Source organism: Oncorhynchus mykiss, chromosome 21, assembly GCF_057628025.1.
Source record: "Oncorhynchus mykiss isolate SJ-2025 chromosome 21, ASM5762802v1, whole genome shotgun sequence".
In the NCBI taxonomy this organism is placed as follows: Eukaryota; Metazoa; Chordata; class Actinopteri; order Salmoniformes; family Salmonidae; genus Oncorhynchus; species Oncorhynchus mykiss.
Window position 1 is genome coordinate 17,287,156 of NC_143042.1, and position 16,923 is coordinate 17,304,078.

At 44.4% G+C, this 16,923-nt stretch overlaps 1 protein-coding gene across 12 annotated transcripts in view; it reads left to right on the forward strand.

Moving 5' to 3' along the window:
- LOC110500158 (filamin-C) overlaps positions 1-16,923 on the forward strand; it is a 99,856-nt gene that overhangs the window by 16,990 nt on the left and 65,943 nt on the right. For all 12 annotated transcript variants that reach the window (XM_090214130.1, XM_036957489.2, XM_090214124.1 and 9 more), the window contains exon 2: positions 14,968-15,216. In XM_090214130.1, the coding sequence (XP_090070256.1) occupies positions 14,968-15,216 (249 nt within the window). The remainder of the gene's footprint in view (positions 1-14,967; positions 15,217-16,923) is intronic.

Sequence of the window (16,923 nt, forward strand, 5' to 3'; positions counted from 1 at the left end):
AGAAATGTTTAGAGTGAGAAATAGAGGGAGAGAGAGAGAGAGAGAGACAGAGCGAGAGAGAGAGAGAGAGAGAGAGAGAGCTCAGTCATCCTCCCTACGCCACAGCAGACCATACAAGTCCTCCACTGCCCTCACTCCTTTCTCCCACACCCCCTGAACAGAACACTGGTAACCACTACTTGAATGTAAAATGGGCTGTTAACTCAAATACTCCCTTCGAGGACAATACAGTCTAGTCTATCAATCTACAGTAGGAAACATCCCACAAACTGATTTCCAACATTCAGTCAACACTCCTATAGAACAGAGTATTCCCTTCTTTATCTCCATTACTCTGACTGGGGCCAACCAGGTGACAAGTCTAATTCACTTCTGAGCTTTCCTGGCTCAACCTCTAACTCAGGAAAAAGAGAAAGGGAGAAAGGTCCCTTTCTTTCTTGTGTTCTGTTCTTCTTTGTTAGTTACCCAGGCTACTATTCTGTTGGTAGAGAAACACCTCTGGGCCTGTATTCAAAAAGAGTCTCAGAGTAGACGTGCTGATCTAGGATCAGTTTAGCATTTCAGATAATAATAACCATGCTTATATGTACAGGGGGGGGATCTGGTCCTAGGCCAGCACTCTTACTCTGAGACTCTTTGTGAATACAGACCCTGGTGTTCTTGAGGGGCTGGCTCAGGGTTTGGCATGAGGAGAGAGTGCTAGTTCCTGTAACCTGTTCACCATGACAGGGTTATTACCGAGTGGTATACAGCGTTTACTTTGGAGACTGCACCATGCCAAACACCCAACCAAGGGGGATGAGAAATGGGGGAGTTAGGTAGAGCAGCCAGGGAGCAGAGGATTCCTTTTAGGAGAGATGTGAGCTGAATAGAAATGTGATCCAAGACGAAAGTGTGTGGAGGTCTGTTATAGCAACCATGTCCTGGTGTCTGTTTTCTATGGAGTGTTGAGAGATGTGTTCTTACTGACGCTTTAGACACAGAACAGTTTAGAGTGAGTGTGTGAGTGTGTGTGTGTGTGTGTGTGTGTGTGTGTGTGTGTGTGTGTGTGTGTGTGTATGTGTGTGTGTGTGTGTGTGTGTGTGTGTGTGTGCGTGTGTGAGTGTATGCCACATGTTTAGTTACTTGCTGTGTTAGACAGCTCTGGTCACAGCTCTTGAAATGGCTAGGCCCTTCAGTCTTTTATAAGCCACAGGTGATGTGTGTGTGTGTGTGTGTGTCTAATTTCCGTGGTCTTTATATAGCACTGGGCCTTTGTAAAGCCCTAAATTACACATCCAACATTTATCCAGCTGCTGGAGCTGACCCCGAGGCCTATTGTGTGTGGCGGAGGAATGCAGCAGGTCGTCAGCTGGCCTGTGTGTTTGTGTGTGTGTTTTTCTGTGATTATGTCGATGTGTCTCTGTTGTGCAAAGGAGGATATGCATATTGTGTGTGTGATGATGATGAGGCTGTATGTTGTGTGTGTGTATCTGTTGGTTGTGCATGCGGGACTGAGTTTGTGTGTGTTTGTGTGTGTATGTTTGTTTGTGTGTGTGTGTGTGTGTTTGTGTGTATGTATGTGTATGTGTGTGTGTGTGTGTTTGTGTGTGTGTGTTTGTGTGTATGTGTTTGTGTGTTTGTGTTTGTGTGTGTGTGTGTATGTTTGTGTGTGTGTGTGTGTGTGTGTGTGATTGTGGGTGTATTTGTGTGACTGTGTGTGTGTGTGTGTGTGTGTGTGTGTGTGTGTGTGTGTGTGTGTGTTTGTGTGTATGTGTTTGTGTGTTTGTGTGTATGTGTGTGTGTGTTTGTGTTTGTGTGTGTATGTTTGTTTGTATGTGTGTGTGTGTATTTGTGTGACTGTGTGTGTATGTTTGTTTGTATGTGTGTGTGTGTATTTGTGTGACTGTTTGTGTGTGTGTGTGTGTGTGTGTGTGTGTGTGTGTGTGTGTGTGTGTGTGTGTGTGTGTGTGATTATGTGTGTGTGTGTGTGTGTGATTATGTGTGTGTATTTGTGTGGTCCTATCCATGATGTAGTCTATGTATCTGTTCGTAGGTTGAACCCTGGGTTTGTATACAGTACTCCTCCCATAATGGCATTTAACAGGGCTTTAATTGATGAGGTGGTGAGAGAGAAGGTGAGAGTTTGGTCAGCTGAAGCTCGCAGTCACAGTTCAGCTCTGCTTTGATTCATAAGGTTGTAGTTATAACTGTTTATTCAGGCCTGGCAGAGATACATGGGGAACCCTATGCCTGCAGGGGTAATACTCCAGCCAGGTCACCCGTGATACAAGTCAGTATTCGACGTCCATCCATGTCTGAGGACGCCGAGAGATGATGAGGAAACCAGCCACTAGGGGCAACAGTGAGCGCTGTTACCTTCAAGTATATTTAAGTTTTGCTATGGTGTTGTGGACAGCGATGGCGGATGGGCGTAAGCATCTGCCTTTGATTCAGTGTGTGTGTCCGCTTGTCCTGATGTCCCAGTGACAGAGGGAGTGAATAGAGTGAGTGTTCGATAGAATGTTGTTTTTGAGATTGTTATTTTAAGCCTATCCCAAACCTTAACCCTTACCTTAACCATTCAGAGTTAACACCTAAACTGATTTTGGAGTTAAATGCCTAAACTTAACCTGAAACACTTCGAAATTTGACGTTCGGAACAACTTCGAAATTTGACAATTGAGAAACATAGATGAACGTCTAATTCTGACGTGAGACTGTGAGAGTTTGTTACTCTGCGTTGGTGCACTAAGTGACTTTGTTTTCTTCTTAGGGATTGAAGTGTTCAATCATACTACTTCAGTGTGTGTCTTATATAAGCATAACCTTTTGACCGTTGTGGCTCTCAAGCCTTCGTTGTTCAGAGAAGCAGAAACGCAATTCACGCCAAGGAAAGTGATTTATCTATGTATATGTGTGTGTGTGTGTGTGTGTGTGTGTGTATATATGTGTGTCAGTCTGTTAAAAACTGCCCCTGGGAATCCCTCTCCAACAACTGTTTGACATTGGCTCCAGCTGGTGTCTGTGTGCGTGTGTTTTCTTCCTTGGACATTGTCTTTGGGAAATCCTGTGGAAAATGTGAGTCTGAGTGGCTCGCATCCACACTGTCATTTGTTTTTTTTCTCTTTCTTTCTCCTGTTGGAGAGATACGGTCACTTTTTCCCTCTCTCTCCGCTCAACTGTCAAACACTCACTCTATCTACTCACTCTATCTACTCACTCTAAAGTATCTACTCACTCTATCCACTCTCTCTAAAGTATCTACTCACTCTATCCACTCACTCTATCTACTCACTCTATCTACTCACTCTATCCACTCACTCTAAAGTATCCACTCACTCTATTCACTCACTCTAAAGTATCCACTCACTCTATCCACTCACTCACTTTATCCACTCACTCACTCTATCCACTCACTCTATCTATTCAATCTTTCCACTCACTCTAAAGTATCCACTCAGTCTATCCACTCACTCACTCTATCCACTCACTCACTCGATCCACTCACTCTATCCATTCACTCTATCCACTCACTCTATCCACTCACTCACTCTATCCACTCACTCACTCACTCTATCCACTTACTCTATCTATTCACTCTATCCACTCACTCACTCTATCCACTCACTCACTCTATCCACTCACTCTCTCTATCCACTCACTCTATCTACTCACTCTATCCACTCACTCACTCTATCCATTCACTCTATCCACTCACTCACTCTATCCACTCACTCACTCACTCTATCTACTCACTCTAGCCATTCACTCTATCTACTCACTCTGTCCACTCACTCTATCCATTCACTCTATCTACTCACTCTATCTACTCACTCTATCCACTCACTCTATCTACTCACTCTATCCACTCACTCTATCTACTCACTCTATCTACTCACTCTATCCACTCACTCTAAAGTATCCACTCACTCTATTCACTCACTCTAAAGTATCCACTCACTCTATCCACTCACTCTAAAGTATCCACTCACTCTATCCACTCACTCTATCCACTCACTCTAAAGTATCCACTCACTCTATCCACTCACTCTATCCACTCACTCTAAAGTATCCACTCACTCTAAAGTATCCACTCACTCTATCCACTCACTCACTCTAAAGTATCCACTCACTCTATCCACTCACTCTAAGGTATCCACTCACTCTATCCACTCACTCTAAAGTATCCACTCACTCTATCCACTCACTCACTCTAAAGTATCCACTCACTCTAAAGTATCCACTCACTCTATCCACTCACTCTAAAGTATCCACTCACTCTATCCACTCACTCTAAAGTATCCACTCACTCTATCCACTCACTCTAAGGTATCCACTTACTCTATCCACTCACTCTATCTACTCACTCTATCCACTCACTTTATCCACTCACTCACTCATTCACTCACTCACTCACTCACACACTCACTCACTCACATCACTCACTGTATCCACTCACTCTATCCATTCACTCTATCCATTCACTCACTCACTCACTCACTCACTCACTCACTCACTCACTCACTCACTCACTCACTCACTCACTCACTCACTCTATCCACTCACTCACTCACTGTATCCACTCTATCCACTCACTCTAAGGTATCCTCCACTCTATCCACTCACTCTAAGGTATCCATTCACTCTATCCACTCACTCTATCCACTCACTCACTCACTTTATCCACTTACTCTATCCATTCACTCTATCCACTCACTCACTCTATCCACTCACTCACTCTATCCACTCACTCTCTCTATCCACTCACTCTATCTACTTACTCTATCCACTCACTCACTCTATCCATTCACTCTATCCACTCACTCACTCTATCCACTCACTCACTCTATCTACTCACTCTAGCCATTCACTCTATCTACTCACTCTATCCACTCACTCTATCCATTCACTCTATCTACTCACTCTATCTACTCACTCTATCCACTCACTCTATCTACTCACTCTATCCACTCACTCTAAACTATCCACTCACTCTATCCACTCACTCTAAAGTATCCACTCACTCTAAAGTATCCACTCACTCTATCCACTCTAAAGTATCCACTCACTCTAAAGTATCCACTCACTCTATCCACTCACTCTAAAGTATCTACTCACTCTAGCCATTCACTCTATCTACTCACTCTAGCCATTCACTCTATCTACTCACTCTATCCACTCACTCTATCCATTCACTCTATCTACTCACTCTATCTACTCACTCTATCCACTCACTCTATCTACTCACTCTATCCACTCACTCTATCCACTCACTCTAAAGTATCCACTCACTCTAAAGTATCCACTCACTCTATCCACTCTAAAGTATCCACTCACTCTAAAGTATCCACTCACTCTATCCACTCACTCTAAAGTATCTACTCACTCTATCCACTCACTCTAAAGTATCTACTCACTCTATCCACTCACTCTATCTACTCACTCTATCTACTCACTCTATCCACTCACTCTAAAGTATCCACTCACTCTATTCACTCACTCTAAAGTATCCACTCACTCTATCCACTCACTCTAAAGTATCCACTCACTCTATCCACTCACTCACTTTATCCACTCACTCACTCTATCCACTCACTCTATCCACTCACTCTATCCATTCACTCTATCCATTCACTCTATTCACTCACTCACTCACTCACTCACTCACTCACTCACTCACTCACTCACTCACTCTATCCATTCACTCACTCACTGTATCCACTCTATCCACTCACTCTAAGGTATCCTCCACTCTATCCACTCACTCTAAGGTACCCACTCACTCTATCCACTCACTCTATCCACTCACTCTATCCACTCACTCTATCCACTCACTCACTCACTCATTCACTCACTCACTCACTCACATCACTCACTGTATCCACTCACTCTATCCATTCACTCTATCCATTCACTCTATCCATTCACTCTATTCATTCACTCACTCACTCACTCACTCACTCACTCACTCACTCACTCACTCACTCACTCACTCACTCACTCACTCACTCACTCACTCACTCTATCCACTCACTCTATCCATTCACTCTATCCCTTCACTCTATCCATTCACTCTATTCACTCACTCAGTCAGTCACTCACTCACTCACTCACTCACTCACTCACTCACTCTATCCACTCACTCACTCACTGTATCCACTCTATCCACTCACTCTATCCACTCACTCTATCCACTCACTCTATCCACTCACTCTATCCACCCACTCACTCACTCACTCACTCACTCACTCACTGTATCCACTCTATCCACTCACTCTATCCATTCACTCTATCCACTCACTCAGTCAGTCACTCACTCACTCACTCACTCACTCACTCACTCACTCACTCTATCCACTCACTCACTGTATCCACTCTATCCACTCACTCTATCCACTCACTCTTTCCACGCACTCTATCCACACACTCTATCCACTCACTCTATCCACTACCTCTATTCATTCACTCTATTCACTCACTCTATCCACTCACTCTATTCACTCACTCCATCCACTCACTCTAAAGTATCCACTCACTCTATCCACTCACTCTAAAGTATCCACTCACTCTATCTATTCACTCTAATTACTCACTCTATTTACACGCTCTATTCACTCACTCTAAAGTATCCACTCACTCTATCCACTCACTCTAAAGTATCCACTCACTGTATCCACTCACTCTATCCATTCACTCTATCCATTCACTCTATCCATTCACTCTATTCACTCACTCACTCACTCACTCACTCTATCCACTCACTCTATCCATTCACTCTATCCCTTCACTCTATCCATTCACTCTATTCACTCACTCACTCACTCACTCACTCACTCACTCACTCACTCTATCCACTCACTCACTCACTGTATCCACTCTATCCACTCACTCTATTCACTCACTCACTCACTCACTCACTCACTCACTCACTCACTCACTCTATCCACTCACTCACTCACTGTATCCACTCTATCCACTCACTCTATCCATTCACTCTATCCACTCACTCACTCACTCACTCACTCACTCACTCACTCACTCTATCCACTCACTCACTGTATCCACTCTATCCACTCACTCTATCCACTCACTCTTTCCACACACTCTATCCACACACTCTATCCACTCACTCTATCCACTACCTCTATTCATTCACTCTATTCACTCACTCTATCCACTAACTCTATTCACTCACTCCATCCACTCACTCTAAAGTATCCACTCACTCTATCCACTCACTCTAAAGTATCCACTCACTCTATCTACTCACTCTAATTACTCACTATCCACTCACTCTATCTCCTCACTCTAATTACTCACTCTATTTACACGCTCTATTCACTCACTCTAAAGTATCCACTCACTCTATCCACTCACTCTAAAGTATCCACTCACTCTATCCACTCACTCTATCTACTCACTCTAATGAATCACTCTATCAACTCACTGTATCCACTCACTCACTCTATCTACTCACTCTATCCATTCACTCTATCCACTCACTCTATCCACTCACTCTTTCCACGCACTCTATCCACTCACTCTATCTACTCACTCTATCCACTCACTCTATCTACTCACTCTATCCATTCACTCTATCCACTCAGTTTATCTATGGGGCATTAGGACAGGGTTACACACACACACACACACTTGAACGTTATCTGCAGGAAAAAACACAGCAGAGTGATTAGATACCACAGCACTGTGCACACAGGACGTGTCTGAAGCAGATAGTGTGAGGCTGTGCGTCGGTCAAATGCTTCCCCAGGAGGAAGTGAACCCATCAGCAGGAAACAGGAGCTGTTCTGTAGTGTTTCCTCATGGAATCCCCCCCCCCCCCCCACTCTGTGGTGCCATCATTCCCACTCCACTAAACTCTGTCTCCTTACTCAACACTTACACATTACTAGGCTACCACACACCACACACACACAGACACACACACACACACACACACACACACACACACACACACACACACACACACACACACACACACACACACACACACACACACACACACACACACACACACACCATAAGTCTGGAGGTCTATGAATTGTGTCTATGTCTGACCATTTGGATACTATGACCATTGCGCACAAACACACACTCAACCTGTACTGTCTTTTCTTCTGTTCTGCACTGATCTAGCTGATATGGGAGGATTCTGTTCCCCTGTTCTTTGAACTGGATTCCAGAAGTCGTTGGAATCATCTGTCTTATTACTTGCCATAGGAAGACAGAAGTGCTTGAGGCTCCTTCTGATCTAGCCCATACCTCAATGGATTCTTCTATCTAGCTGATATTACATTGTCCCCCAGCGAGTAAAAGAGTTGAAAATACTAGTTTTCACTGGGCCTTCTGTTGTTCTGTTCTGGCTCTTACAGGCCAGGTGTCTGAGCTGCATCCGTCTCTTTGTGTTAGTTCTCTATTTGTTAGAGACAGAGCGGACAGATCAGAACACACAGAACACACACACCCATGTCTTCATTACCCTTGAGATCGCATCAAATCCAATGTTATTTGTCACATGCTTCGTAAACAACAGCTGTAGACTAACAGTGAAATGCTTACTTACAATGCAGAGTTAAAGATAAAGATACAAAATGTAATAAAAAATAGAACTATTGACACATGGAATATATACACAGTGATTTGGTGGAGTATTGTGAGTGTGCAGTGAGCATGGTTATATGTCAGGATGTATGTCTGCAAGTGTGTTTCTTAGCAACTATAGAGCCATAATAGACTGAAGTAACGAGTGGAGCAGTGGGGATCTGTTAGCAATCTGCCAGTCAGAGAGCTGGGTTCTGAAGGGCCGCTGTCCAAACGCCAGCTCTGTCCACCCTACTCACTGCTGACCCTTCATGTCTGTCCATTCTGTTTATGGAGCGAGAGAGAGAGAGACAGAGCGAGAGAGAGAAACAGAGAGAGCCCAGGAGAGGAGCGGAAAGAATGAGACCTGGACTAGAGCCAGACACCTTCACAGTAACAACAAGGGCTTGTTTTAACACAACCTAACACAACCACTGTACGCCCATTGGAGTGCTACAGTCAGTGTCAGTTTGAATCGGTTACAGTTTGGCGTTGCCCGGGGTAACCAAACAAACAAACCAATCAGAGCCTTAAAGGTCACTCTGCTCCGAGATGGAGGCGAAACAATGGGTTCCGGGCAGAAAGGCCACATTGAAAGGCCACATTGAAAGGCCACATTTACACCCCCCCCCCCCCTCCCAGTCCAACTGGAGAAAATGTGTTATGAGTGAAGTTCAGACATCAGGGTTTTGTGTCTCCGAGCAGCGAGAGGGGGGGGTTGAAGGGAGAGGAAAGAATGAGAGAGGGAGAGACAAAGGGGGACAGAGTGAGAAAGTGAGATGTGTTAGGGGAGTAACAGAATGTGCCAGAAAGATAAAGAGGAAAATGAAGACAGAGGGAAAGGGAGGAAGGAGAGAGAATTGTGTGATCCAGAGAGAGAGAGAGAGACAGAGACAACAAATCATTTTAGCAACTTAGTACTTTTGTGCTTTACTGCTCTAGTGGAGGAACTGAAGTGGGTTAGTGTGAGCTATTGGATGCCCTCTATTCTCACCCTCTGTTCTATTATCTCTCTTGACTCCATGTGGCAGTGTGGTTGGTGAATGGCACAGGATGATTTGAATGGGTGTGGGAGATACACTGCTTATCTCCTGTACAGAGAGTAGATTTTGTAAAGGTTCAGGCCAGGCGCCATGAGACTGAGAGAGGGAGGCATTCAATCACACACTAATGCTTTGGCTCCAGAGACACAGATGCCTCACACACACACAGACACACGCACACACACACTTGTCGACAGGGCCAAATTCATTGTTCCCGTCAATACCCCCCAACCTCAACCTCTGTATGACCCCTCTGGAAATGATCAGAAAACATTCTCATTCCTCATCCCAGCTCCAGTTTGGAATTCTGTCCTCCTCCTTCTCCCCCCTAATGCACCTTTCCTTCTCCCCTCCTAATGCACCTTTCCTTCTCCCCTCCTAATGCACCTTTCCTTCTCCTCAACCCTTTAAGTCATGGGTTTGTTGTTCTTTCCCGCTGTTTGTTCTTCCATGCATGTTGTGTTTGATCCTGCTGGATTCCAGGACCATGTCATCAACCCCGTCGGATGTTTGCAAGCTGTTTGTTTGCGGAGTTCAACTTCAAGTTACGAGGAAACATTTTGTTTTGTCGAGTAAGATTAGACGAGGCAGTTTTCCAAGATCAATTCAAAGTAGTGGAGGTGTAGCGGTCCTATGCGAAGGGTCGTTAACTGTCCAGTAATGTAAAAAAAAACACTGCAAATTGTCAACATTGCAAGTGATGACAGGGTGACAGCCTTGTTGACAGGCGAGACTACTGAGCCAGGGAGTCTGGGTAATGTCCCCTCCCAATACAGTAGGACACACATTAATGCACGCACTGACCATTCTGATGCAGTCCTATAGGAATGTCCCTGTTCAAGCCAGGATGCTCTCACCATAGACTCAGATCCTACACACCCCATTGCCGGAAATATCAGGCTTTCAAATGTTGGACCTGGACCAAACCACTGAAGGGATTGAATCGCTCTCTCTTATCGCATGTGTGATATGTGTGTGTGAATGTGTGTGTGTGCATATGTGTGTTTAGTACTCTCTCAGGAGTGCTGAAGGAGAAGTGTCAGAGTGGGAGAGTGTGAATGTAAAGTCCTGCCTTTTTTAAACGGGCACAGTATACCTGAGGGGTCCTCGCTTTCTGGTGTGTTGCTGGTGCAGTAATATCGCTCTGCAGGGTTCGTTAGTGCTGATCTGCTCTCAGCACCTTGCAAGCTGAATGAAACATGAAACTGCCCCCTCACTGAGCCAAAATGGAGACCATCAGCCAAAGATATCAATCTTTCTACATCTGTCCTAGCTCTCAATATCACTCCCCCTAGCCTACCACTTCCACTAACCTCAAACTCCCCCAACTACTGTAAACTCCTATCCCCACACCAGAGGAGGCTGGTGGGAGGAGCTCTAGGAGGACAGGCTCATTGTAATGGCTAGAATGGAAAACATGGAACGGAGACAAACATTTGACTTCCATATGTTTGATCTGTATGATACAGTTCCATTTATTCCATTCCAGCCATTATAATGAGCCCGTCCTCCTATAGCTTCTCACACCAGCCTCCTCGCCCCCACACCTGTATACCCCAACAGTGCCTCTACCCAGTCCTCCAATTCAAAACCTCTTTCCATTCTTTCCCTTATGGCCCAAGCCCAAACTACTAGTCATCCCTACCTACAACTCCACTCCCCTACCCCCTTAACCCCCCTCCACCCTCACATCACCTACCCACCAACCCCCAACCTTACACCCCCTGTACTTATTTGACTGAACCAACTCATAGATAAGGCTGTTGTGGGGACCGTATTACCGTCACACCGGTGGTCATGAGTCATGAAGGCAGTCAAATTCCACGTGACCATTTAGTCAGGGTAATTAGATTTCTCCATGCTCTGATGCTGCTGATGGTAATTAGTATGATGGTCATTAGACTACCAAACTTGCTAACTGCCTGGTACTCAGCACTCTATTGTCCCTCTAATCACTCTGACATCAATGCAAATGTATTCAAAAGAAGAATCAAACACTTCATGAGAGCCCATGAGCTAATGTCCCATAAGCCCAGGCCTCTACCAAAAATAGGATAATCAGCTTTCTATGGGCTGGGCCTACTATATTTATTTCTCAACTTTCCTAATATTAAGCACATTGCTTATATTTACAACAGGAGTATAGCCTACCTGGCTGGCATGAAAATAAACCACGGGAAAAGTGTCCTCCACTTGCTATTTAAGTGCATAGATGACATGTATTTTATCTGCTGCCCCTGTTTCAATAGAGGTGCATGATAATGGTCCAGTCTAAATCATAACAAACAAACATTTTACACATATATTTTTTAAGCATATGTAAAGATGAGATTAAATCAAGAATAGTCTGATGGTGACAATATTAACCTATCACATGTGCATTGTATATTATAAGAAACAATTTATTTTTTTTGCAACTATTTCTAATCATAGTCGCACACCTCATGTAGCCTAGCCCTCGGGCCTATATGTTTTAATAAGGTTTGTTCATCGACTACAGCTCAGCATTTAACACCATAGTACCCTCCAAACCCTGGGTCTCGACCCCGCCCTATGCAACTGGGTCCTGGACTTCCTGACGGGCCGCCCCCAGGTGGTGAGGGTAGGTCTCCACCCCACTGATTCTCAACAATGGGGCCCCACAAGGGTGTGTTCTCAGACCTCTCCTGTACTCCCTGTTCACCCACGACTCCGTGGCCATGCACGCCTCCAACTCAATCATCAAGTTTGCAGACGACACTACAGTGGTAGGCTTGATTACCAACAATGACGAGACGGCCTACAGGGAGGAGGTGAGGGCCCTCGGAGTGTGGTGTCAGGAAAATAACCTCACACTCAATGTCAACAAAACAAAGGAGATGATCGTGGACTCCAGGAAACAGCAGAGGGAGCACCCCCCCTATCCACATCGACGGGACAGTAGTGGAGAGGGTCGTAAGTTTTAAGTTCCTCGGCGTACACATCACGGACAAACTGAATTGGTCCACCCACACAGACAGCGTGGTGAAGAAGGCGTAGCAGTGCCTCTTCAACCTCAGGAGGCTGAAGAAATTCGGCTTTTCACCAAAAACACTCACAAACTTTTACAGATGCACAATCTGTCGGGCTGTATCACTGCCTGGTATGGCAACTGCTCTAAGGCTGTGTAAGGCTCTCCAGAGGGTAGTGAGGTCTGCACAACGCATCACCGGTGTCAAACTACCTGCCCTCCAGGACACCTACACCACCCCATGTCACAGGAAGGCCATAAAGATCATGAAGGTCAACAACCACCCGAGCCACTGCCTGTTCACCCCGCTATTATCCAGAAGGTGAGGTCAGTACAGGTGCATCAAAGCAGGGGCCGAGAGACTGAAAAACAGCTTCTATCTCAAGGCCATCAGACTGTTAAACAGCCATCACTAACATTGAGTGGGTGCTGCCAACATACTGACTCAACTCCAGCCACTTTAATAATGTAAAAATTGATGTAAAAAATGTATCACTAGCCACTTTAAACAATGCCACTTTATATAATGTTTACATACCCTACATTACTCATCTCATATGTATATACTGTACTCGATACCATCCACTGCATCTTGCCTATGCTGTTCTATACCATCACTCAGTCATATATTTTTTTATATACATATTCTTATTCATTCTTTTACACTTGTGTGTATAAAGTAGTTGTTGTGAAATTGTTAGGTTAGAGTACTCGTTGGATATTACTGCATTGTCGGAACTAGAAGCACAAGCATTTCGCTACACTCGCATTAACATCTGCTAACCATGTGTATGTGACAAATACAATTTGATTTGATTTGATTTGAAATAAAGTAGCCAAATAACTTAGAATTAAGCACATTAGTCCGCTTTACAAGGGGTGTAGAGTTTAACTGGCATATATAAGCCGTTTCAAGTTTGGGGAAGATCATTTTCACCATAAAAATGCACCTTCATAATAAAAGTAATAAAAGTATAATTGCATTTGTGGTCACTTTTGATAATGGTGTTTTCCACTAATGGAACATTCGTGTTTATAGCCTACTGTCATGTGTTCCCTCTCCGGCCTCTAGGTCACCAGGTTCTCGTTATGGCGCACTCCTGTCACTCACCTGGACTCCAGAGCGTTATGCGTATAATGACACTCACCTGGACTCCATCATCTCCTTGATTACCTCCCCTTTATATGTCACTTCCTTTGGTTTCTTCCCCAGTCGTCATTGTTTCTGTTTCATGTCGGTGCGCTGTTCATGGTTCTTGTTTTGTTCATTTATTTCTTAAATGTATTTACTCCCTGAACTTGCTTCCCGACTCTCAGCGTACATCGCTACACCTACTACCGTGTGTGCATTGCTGCGCTTATAATGTGAAGAAATAACCTAATAGTTTAGCAACATTTTGATCTGTTGTGTCAGCACATTGCATAACAAATGTGGTTGTATTGATTTGGGATCTATTGCATCCCACAATTTCCCCAGAATACAGTATGTTTGGAATATTTATTCCAAATGAATAGGTGGACCTTTGTACTATGGGGGAATAGTAGATTGACATAGGCTAGTGCTTTTGCTGTTCGTTAGGGCTACTCATATTGTTGGCTGACAAAAAGTAAATGTGGACAGTTCTTCCAATATCTTCAATATGCACCTCGACCCCTGGGCGGCCAGGGTCTCATAAGAGCAGAGTAAACACAGATGTTGATGTTGTTGTGCCAGGCAGCTGAAGGCCGAGGGCAGACACCAGAACTCTGTTATTACGATTCCACAACACACTGTTTCTCTTTAGAACAGACCAATCAGATGGCAGGTGTGTGTGCGGTAGAGGCCCCACACAAGGGGTTAGGGCTAGACCTAACCTGCTCCCCAGTTTGTGAGTTAAGTTGTAACTGTATATGGAAGAGGGCGTAGCCCTTTCCTCCAATCAAATGACCTAGTGGCCTCATGGGTGGAATGTTATTAATATTTTAATAAGCTGCTGAAAATCTGGTGATGTAAATAAAGTGTAATATTGGGATGCAAACTCAAAATTTAATACATTTGAACTCTATATCATACATGGTACAGGTGTCTCCTTTTTTAACCTCCAACAATGTGTGTGAGGTGTATAGTTTTGTTTTATAGTAGATTTGTTTAAGACTACCAGGAAACACTCTGTGTGACCCTAATTTAGCCCACTGCAGTAAAAGGTTAAACTCGAGTTACCTGGGGAGACAATTTATAGAGGCCAGTATTGCTTTCATGGGAGTATTGCTTTTTTTGCACAATACCTTCAGTCTATTACTATGTTCTTTATTCAGTATTAGTACCTTAGTAAATGACCTGACCTTAACCCTCCCCTCTCTCCCACTTCACAGACAGTAAGGCCATCGTGGATGGGAACCTGAAGCTTATCCTGGGTCTGATCTGGACTCTGATCCTGCACTACTCCATCTCAATGCCCATGTGGGAGGACGAGGACGATGAGGACGCCAAGAAGCTGACCCCCAAGCAAAGGCTGCTGGGATGGATCCAGAACAAGGTGCCCCAGCTGCCCATCAACAACTTTCACCGAGACTGGAGGGACGGCAAGGCCCTGGGAGCCCTGGTTGACAACTGTGCCCCAGGTAAGAGCTGATCCAGGATCTGTGACTCATTCTGTTTTCCCTGGCTTGGAGCTGACTCAGAAACAGTTTAGTGTTAGTTAATTAGACTGGATGGATGGCAAAGCCCTGGGAGCACTGATTGACAACTGTGCCTGAGGTAAGGCTTTGAGGAGCAGTTTGAGTGCAGATTGTCAATCTGTAGGAACTGTAAGAGTTTTGTAAGAGCTGATCCAAGATCTGTGCATCATTTGTTGACAATAGTCTTCCAGGTTGTAACTCATTTGAGAGCTGTTTGAGGGTTGACTAATCATCCATAGTATTCACTGGAACAACACTAAACACTAACCTCAGCCATTCCAAGTATGTGTCACAAAGAAGTTCCAGTGTTTTTGAAACAGTCTTGTTGAAACACCAAAACTAATGAGACCAGGTCAGGGGTAAGGGTTATGTACGTTCAGGGCTGGCTAACTGGTAGATATTAAATGTTAAAATGGTGCCGGAAGAAATGGCAGCAGTTTTACGGGCACCTAACCATGTAACGATTGTCGTCTTCCTCTTCTGAGGAGGAGTAGGAAATATCGGACCAATGTGCAGCGTGGTAAGTGTTTGTCATATTTATTCCACTGAAAACAGAAAACAAACAAACAAGCGAATAAAGGAAAACCCAAACAGTCCCGTATGGTGAAAACACTGAAACGGAAAATAACCACCCACAAACAAGAGTGGGAAAACAGGCTACCTAAGTATGGTTCTCAATCAGACACAACGATTGACAGCTGCTTCTGTTGGGAACCATACCAGGCCAAACACATAGAATTATAAACACAAGAACAAAACATAGAATGCCCACCCCAACTCACGCCCTGACCAACCTAAAATAGAGACATACAAAAGGAACTAAGGTCAGGACGTGACAAACCAATTATGCTATTATGTGGGTTTCTTTTCGTGTTATTTGTAACTTATTTTGTGCATAATGTTTCTGCCACCGTATCTTACCGCAAAAAAAGAGCTTCTGGATATCAGGAGAGCAATCACTTACCTCACCTTGGATAAGACAATGATTTTTCCTTCAACAAGCAGGACGCACAGGATGTACTTCGAACACCCGGAATGGCAAAAATCCCTGTCATTGGCAAGAGAAAGAGACACAGGTACAGAGGACACAGAGCAGGGTGCCTCGTAAGGATCCGCAGGGCGAGTGGGAAGCTGCCGCTAGGTCAATATTACTTGCCAAAGTGCAATGATTGGACAATAAATTAGACGAGGTATGATCACAAATATCCTACCAACGGGACATCAGAAACGGAATCGTGGCTGAATGATGACATGGATATTTAGCTAGTGGGATATACGCTACACCGGCTTGATAGAACAGCACACTCCTGTATGACGAGGGGGGGTGGTCTGTGTATATTTGTAAACAAAAGCTGCTGCACGAAATCTAAGGAAGTCTCTAGATTTTGCTCTCCTGAAGTAGAGTATCTTAAAATAAGCTGTAGACCACACTATTTCCCAAGAGAGTTTTCATCCACACTTTTCGTGACTGTTTATTTACCACCACAGACGGATGCTGGCAGTAAGACTGCACTCAGTCAGCTGTATGAGGAAATAAGCAAACAGGAAACCGCTCACCCAGAGGCGGCGCTCCTAGTTGCCGGGAATTTTAATGCAGGGAAACTTAAATCAGTTTGACCTAATTTCCATCAACATGCTAAATGCGCAAAA